The 7,682-nt window shown below is 45.1% G+C and overlaps 1 protein-coding gene across 1 annotated transcript in view; it reads right to left on the reverse strand.

The window, feature by feature from the left end:
• The window catches only part of LOC103364851 (protein unc-13 homolog B), a 64,808-nt gene that overhangs the window by 7,081 nt on the left and 50,045 nt on the right, over positions 1–7,682 (reverse strand). The window contains exons 18-30 of the mRNA XM_008292120.1: positions 6,801–6,916; positions 6,209–6,372; positions 5,561–5,711; positions 5,326–5,394; positions 4,993–5,082; positions 4,678–4,815; positions 4,376–4,506; positions 4,077–4,162; positions 2,407–2,533; positions 2,134–2,230; positions 1,799–1,942; positions 1,214–1,291; positions 1,006–1,083 (exon numbers count right to left, since the gene is read on the reverse strand). Coding sequence (XP_008290342.1) covers positions 1,006–1,083; positions 1,214–1,291; positions 1,799–1,942; positions 2,134–2,230; positions 2,407–2,533; positions 4,077–4,162; positions 4,376–4,506; positions 4,678–4,815; positions 4,993–5,082; positions 5,326–5,394; positions 5,561–5,711; positions 6,209–6,372; positions 6,801–6,916 — 1,469 coding nt within the window. The remainder of the gene's footprint in view (positions 1–1,005; positions 1,084–1,213; positions 1,292–1,798; positions 1,943–2,133; positions 2,231–2,406; positions 2,534–4,076; positions 4,163–4,375; positions 4,507–4,677; positions 4,816–4,992; positions 5,083–5,325; positions 5,395–5,560; positions 5,712–6,208; positions 6,373–6,800; positions 6,917–7,682) is intronic.

Below are 7,682 nucleotides of genomic sequence, written 5' to 3' on the forward strand. Positions count from 1 at the left end.
GGTACTGGTACGGTTCAGCTGGTCCACTAAAGAGGGGACTGGTACGGTTCAGCTGGTCCACTAAAGAGGGGTTGAGGGAGGATTCTGACGCCATCGGCCTTACACACAGCAGTCCTACTCCTACTAATGAATATGTACTGCTACCATCCACTGGACCCACCAGAGCCGTTGCCTCCTCATCCTCAGTCACAACCTGCTGTCCAAGCCAGAGGAGAATAATCAATACAGCTGCACACCACTTAACTGATTAAAATATGAAGATGTGCATTCTTCAGACAGAGATCTGACATGAACCGACCATGATGGAACCTACCTCCTCTCCTGCCGGCTCCTCCTCCTCCTCCTCCTCCACCACCAATTCATTTTGCTTCGATTGTAAAGTGAACACAGTGGTTTAAACTACCACGTCCAACAGCCCTACAATCAATCAAAGTCCACGAAGAAAACACTGGACTACAACTACAGCAGCTAGCATTACATACAGAAGAGAGGCAGGCTGGTGTCACAGCTGACAGAAGCTATGATTGACTTCACTGTGAAATACTGATACAGGCGACATGATCATGTCTCCGGCTCAGTATTCTCTAGTCTCCAAGGCTGAATCACTACTGACCGAAGGCTACGCCTGCATTGGCAGCAACACATCAGAGCCTCGGCATACAGATCCCAACGTAACACAACATTCAAACAAAATCCACTGAATCCTAATCCAGCAATACCAGACATCTACTCCAAATGACCCAAACTAGCTCTACGGTACATACCCGTGCTTCTTCTGTGGCAATCTGACACATGACAGAGAATTACAGCTGTTGTACAGACAAACACCTCGATGGTTTCTACTGTTCATGGCTGATTAAGAAATGTTCAGATATCAAGGCCATTTATGTTGTTTTTGAAAAGACTCGAGCTGCTAAGGTGGGACTGGATACCACTGTGTGTCCAGTACGATGCCCTAGATCAGGTGATGTGTCCTCACATCTACACCCTTAGTCTTCAACTCACCTGTTTGGCACCCATCCACTCAAACATCTTTTCCAGCTGGATTCTTAGCTGCTGTACGTTGTTCATTAGGACGCAGGGCTGCAGGAGGACACAGAGAAAGAGTCCACAGAGCTTCAGCTGCTAAAATCCTGTGCAGTGCTGTTAAATGTGTGAAACAAACAAAGCTATATGTCGTGTAGATGAGCAGCAAGGTGGGGTAACAACTCACAATCTTCTCCTTGTCAACATAAGAAGGGAAACTCTTGGTCAGAATGGCACTGTACTGCAGAAGAACTTTGGTTATTGTCTGTAAAGTGAAAAAGAACCAAGACATAGAACAATAAAAAAAGAGTTTTAAAATCCATTTGCTCATTCTAAAGAAGCTGTTCAGCAACTATTCAGGGGATTCTACTACACTTTAGGGGAACGTGTCCAAAGAATCCTTAAACCCAATCTAATGGCCCCTTAATGTATTCTCTAGCATGCAGGACAACAAAGTTAACATAAAACAGAGCGACTGTCCTTCCCCCGGGAGGGAAACATCATATCCAGTTCTGCAAGTCTGTTTCATCAGAGACTCCCTTTACAAGAAGTATGAATGTTCCTCCAGATAGTGCTGTAGCTTCTTTTTCTAAAGCTATGACGCTGCTAAGAAAAGAAAATCATAGACTGTGCCTTTATTATTTATTATAGAAACTTCAGGTCCACCACGTATTTCATACAGCTCCATGAGGTGAGGTACAGACCAGACCTCTGTCCTGTCCAGTCATTCAACATGCTGGTTTAGCTTCCACCAGCCAGTGCAGAGGGCTACCTTGGAGAAGCGGCGAGTGTACTGAGCCGTGACGTCAGGATCGGGACATTCCAGCTTCTTGATGATCTCAAAGCTCTGGTTGAGCTGGGTGAAGATGTCCACCACAGAGCAGGAGAACAGAGCGTGCTCAGACGTCTGCTGGAACTGAGGCGAGTACAGAAACAGCAGTAATGATCAATACTCAGAATTAAACTACAACAGCAGCTATACTAACAACTTTCTGAAGTCCACACGACGATACTGAGTGTGTTTCTCCAAACAGAAGAGCAGTAATTTCAGTCAATTGCCTTTTTTATTACAAGATAAACATCATGGGCTTCTTTTCATTGTCTTACTCCATCTTTTTTGTCTCTCTCCAGGGCTCCATGCATGAACTCCATCGACACGTCTTCATTTTCGTCCAACCACTGGAGCACAAACTGTACAAACCATCTAAACAGAGAAAATAATGATTAGCAGTTTTTTTCCAAATACCTTTGATTGGAGTTTTACAGATCCCGAGGCAGTGACTGGCTTTGTCCTCAATTCATCGGACAATCAAAGCTTTTGAAAGAGAAATGTTTTGTCCTTTCCTGTGCCATACGAGTGATTAAGTCACGTGCACTCACGCTGGGTATTCGGGAACCGTCGACTCAAACGCTGGCAGGTCCTTGACGTATTCATTGTAGAGCCACTTGACCTTGAAGTGCAGGTTCATGTAGTCTGTGCTCTTACACAGTCGGTGCTTCTCGTGCTCTGCAGGCGCAGAAAAAGGAAATATAGCTGAGTTTTGTGAAGCGTCTCTGAACTGATCCCTCTGGCAGTACACAGCTATAGAAGATCACCAAACAGCGAGTACCATCCTGTATGACATGTTTGTGGTTACGTAGGTTTCTGCAGGAGACTTCAAATCGAAATTAAATCAAGGTGTCATCCAGCTGCATTATGGGAAGTGTAGGATTAAGAACTTTGGCGGCATATGATGCACAAAAAGACAGGAAATCTACCTCTGCTGCTTTGATTTGAACCATTCCTCTAAAAAAGTTTCTCTTCAGTGACCAAACTTCACGGGACAGGTTCAACGGATGAATCCCTGAAACATGCCTGTATGTACTCTTAGGAACTCCTGGTCCCTTTAGTGCTTCTCTTGTTCATACTAGAGACAGAGAGATTCCTTCTTAAAGCAAATATCAGTGTCAGACAAATAAAGTGGCTTTCTTCCCAAGTTGGTGTTTGTACTAAACGGTCCTGTCTCGTAGCTGCACCTGTTGAGCAAAGACACCTATTTACAGGAAAACAAGGAAGAAACAGGCAGGCCAGTTTGGACAGGAGGAAGCATTAAAGCAACCAAAAGTGAGCTTGTCTGGTCCATATGGACATGCAGGTAGTGTTTCTAGCAATGTGAATTCATCCTTTAATCCTAAAATGAAGTTGTCTTTAAATTTACAGCGTCTCTAGTTTTTCCTAATTCAAACCCTAAGCATAAGTCATGGCGTCACTCTTGTAAAACATAAAAAATAATACAAGAACAGGACTAATGTTTTCTTTGGGCAACATGTCCTCTGACAGTCTAATACTCAACAAAGACAGAAGAACACTCTAATCCCGTTCTTGTAGCTTCTCACATGAACGCGGCTCGAAGGTGATGCTGCTCCTGGAATTTCTAAAAGTCACCACTTGATCCATTTGGAGCGTTTACTTTTGCGTACTCATGTATGAAGCCGTGGCTTTACGGCTTTACATGCTGTAACTGCAGGTAGACTTAACGAGCTCATGAAGCAGACGCCTACATCGTTAAAAACTACCACGTCTAAATTTCCAGCATCTTCAGCAGCTCCTCTGAAACAAAATCTTCTTGTATCTCTGAACACATCTTTCTTATTCACTTGTAATATTAATGAGTAAAAGTGAAGGGACGCCACTGCTGTGCTGTTCTGTTTCCTGTGAAGCTCGTATTGAGTCTCAGCAGGAGGACGGTTTGAATACAGGCCGACTGCCTCTGGGACCGGTGGTGCTGTAGAGTACAGTCCAGCAGAGAAAAGTGCAGAGAAGCTCCTGGGAGACGTAAGGAGCTTTCAAATCCTGCACGACTCTTATTTCGCTTTGAACTTCTTCAGTTCCATTGTCTCAGCTCTGTCCCAGACTTTCTCTCCTCTTCTGGTCATTCCCACTTTCATCTGAGCTTCTCATCTTACCCTCTAACTCTCCAGCTGTTTCCTTTACTTCTCATGTACGTCCACAGTAATTCTATCGACTGCAGGATGTGGCTACGTATGACTCGTGAGACACCAAGACCTACCGTCCATAGCATACTTCATGTCTTGAGCAAACAGTGTCCACATGACCTCCGCTGACACTTTTCCCACATTAAGTTCTTGAGGGAACCTGAGAGAGGGGAGACAATTCGACCAAGCTGAAAGACAAACCCTGCTTAAATCACCGTTTAGCACTCACATCAAGTGTTCTGCACATGTGGAAAGAACCATTAAATGAACTTCTCCTACTCTCAATGTGGCACACATACGACAGAAAAAATGCTTGAGATGTTTTTGTAGATTTCTTTCTGCTATTTGAGAAGGTTGTGAGTAGATCACTAACTGGTTGAGCACAGGTCCGTAGGAGTTCCCGTCTTCTTCAATGATGGAGACGATAAGCATGATGAGTTTGGGCCAGAAGTCCAAGTTCTTGATGCTCGGACCCTGCTCCTCCAACGGGAGCTCCTCCTTGTTCTGGATGAGAGAAATAAAACAGTCCCAGTTGAATCACTGTCATCCTCTATGTCTCCTTTAGCTCATTCGATTCATTTAGGTAAAGACAAGCAATGATATCGACTGTTTATCCAGGATTTTGTGTTTTCCCCATTTCGTACATCCCATAAAGCCTAGATGTTTGTGACTCACCGTCTCCAAAGGTTGGTACTGTCTGCTGTACAGCTCGTAGCAGTTGTTGAAGATGTAGTCGTATGTGGAGTTGAGACAGGCCTTGACACAGTCCTTCACAACCTGGCTGGCTCTGGGTGGAGACGGTATTTCCTGGACCTTGACACCAGAGGAAGAGAGCGACACATCGGTGACACTCCATCCACTCATTCTGGGTTACCAGCAATCAACACGTACAATCACTGAACACCGTTATCTAAAGAAAACTCAATAAAAATCCATAAATAGGAACTACAGTAGAACGACAGATACAGTCCACGAAACACCGGTAGATACCTTCATCCTGAAGAAGGTGATGCTGGTTAGAAGGTCCACAGTGGATTTCAGATCTTGCAGGCGATCCTTGTTGCTGGCAGGGAAGTGGTTCTGCAGAATTTGCAGTTAATGATCATGATCAGTGTGTACACGTTAACACAGCTTGTTTTCATACTTGCAGACAAAACTTCACTGATCACAGAAAACTGAAAAGGTATATATACATATATATATATATAGTTTTTAAAAAAGACAATGTGGGCATAACAAACACAATTCAATAATTACCACTGTACAATCAGCACTTTGCGAACATTTCAGTCATTAGAGGCCGTGTACTGATAGAAATCTCACCCTATAGGTTGACAGGTCAATGCGGAGGGAGTTGTGTAACTGGTCTAAAAGCTTGACAAAGCGTTCTTTCTGTAAAGTGAGGACAAGAAAACAGAAATGAAGTGGACTGTTCTTATGTCTGTATGAAGCAATAGGAGAGTGCAACGAGAAGCTGCTGCATGTGAGCAGAGAAGAGCAGTCAGACAAAGTGAGAAATACAAAACATTTAAACTGTCTATTTTTTAAAAATACAAACTCCAAAGTTTGAAGCGGCGAAGCGGTCGGAGGCGGACACGTTGTTGGAAGCGGTTGTGCGGGCGTAGAAGGCGTTGATGTTGGCCAGGAGGCTGCTCATCACTGCAGGAACTCCAGGACACATGTACTTGGATGACAGACAGGCGAAGTGCCTGGACAGAGACGCAGAAACAAAGCTCGGTTAAGAAGCAGCGGTCCTCCTCTTCCTCAAGTCTGTACCTGCTCACAGTCACAAAGACACGTCATTGTCAGCGACAAGAGGTTTTGGCAAAGCAGTGTCAGTGTGAACCGCTGAGCCTTGGTTTGGACAGCCTGTGTCCTCTCAAGGATCTGGGTTTCTCCTAATGATCCCGATTAGGACTGGTCATTTCACCTCCATCAGCTACCTAGCACGGTGAGGCTGAAGGATGGCCCATTGGAGTGTGCTTGGCCCCCGCTAGCAGACATTTGTATGGATCATGACATTTCAGGGGGACAAATCCATCCTCAGCCCATTTAGAAACTGACTTTAATTCATCTGAAGGCCAACAGGGAATGGCAACAGCCTTAAGAGGCATTTTGTTGTGACAGCAAAAGGCAGAAAGGCAGGGGAAGTAACAACCACAGCGACAGGTAGGGACAGAGTTAGAGGGATGGGGCTGACACTCACGTCATGGCCTGGTAGATGGACTCAATCCCGTAGCGCATGGCAAACTCGTCCACTATTTCCTGTGGCACATCATCAAAGTAGACTTTCCACGAATCGTCTCCACGGGCCTCTGGGATTTTCACCACACCTTGACCGAGAACATCGGTTGTATAGTGGAACTGGTTCTGCAATGGACAGCAGTAATGAATTAGTGCGAGTCGAATGTACTGTAGCGGTCAGTGGAAGGGGAGGTGAAGGTACCAGTGGCTTCTACAGATGTGAAGCGATGTATGGTGGGTCGTATTTTAACAGGATGTGTGTGGCGAAGATGTGGAGGGGTTAAAACCTTTTGGCTTTTCTCATTATTGGATTGTCTGTTCTTTAAACCTGATTCAAAATTTGATTTGTTAAATCCTTCAGGGAAAAGGTGGGATTACGTAATTGCTAGGAAAGTATCTGTGTGGTTTTAATCCTGTCTGTCAGTCACAGCTGCAGACAATCTGCACCACATCACACTATCCACAGCAGCTGACAGTACTTATTCTAACACTGTCGTAAACCTTTTGCATGCCAAATCCTCTAACTATGTTTAGGTTACTGACATGTCATATACCTCATGCAAACAGGTGTACTGTATGTGATACGGAGCCACTTTCTCCTCTCCTTTGATCTCCACGTTGATCTGAAGGCGAATGGCACCTGACACAGCGGACTTGTCCGTCCTCTTCTCTGTAATTAAACACAAAAACAGTCATGCAGATTGCACAAACATGCACCTCCTTGATTCATAACTCCAGTCCGGATCTGTGTGAAACCCCGGTCTGTTAAAACACAACTAATTACAGACTATTAGCATGGCAGCTCTATTGCAGGGGGTTCCGTTTCCACGCTTTGATGGCAGAGCAGAGCCGGCAGCGCTAATAGAAGTCCTCCAGCTGATAGTGAGCGAGACAAAGGCAGTGGGCTGTATGGATCTGCGCCTGATCGCTGAAGACATTTGAGCTGGAGCTTCTCTGGAGGTGGAGTGCTGGCGGCTCACCCCTGCTATTTGCCCTGACAGGGACATCATTAGGGGTAATTTGTACATGTCGGTACAGCGGTCGATTTCCGAGTGGAGCGCTGCGACTTGATAATCACACATCAGGAGGCGAAAGGGGAAGAAGAAGGAAGGCTTGGGAGCAGGAGAAGATGGAGAGTTGTTTTAAATGGACCTGTGTATTACAATACGTATTAATTTACTCTCAAAATCTGATTACTAATGACTCCGAAGCAAATGAAAATGATTTGATGTGGTTTTCGGAGGCACATTAAACCCAGCGCTTCATATCTCCCAGCGCAGCACAAACAGCAGCAGATCTATTGGCACATTCATGTTCACTGACATGCTGCTCCAACAGACTTATTACGGCCCTGGTGAAGTCAATATTAGCACTTTAGTCAAGCAGCAGCAAGAGACGTGCCAAAGCAGTGAAGGCCTCGCTCTGACATGTAGCTC

This window comes from Stegastes partitus, unplaced genomic scaffold (genome assembly GCF_000690725.1).
Source record: "Stegastes partitus isolate 25-593 unplaced genomic scaffold, Stegastes_partitus-1.0.2 Scaffold786, whole genome shotgun sequence".
Classification (NCBI taxonomy): domain Eukaryota; kingdom Metazoa; phylum Chordata; class Actinopteri; family Pomacentridae; genus Stegastes; species Stegastes partitus.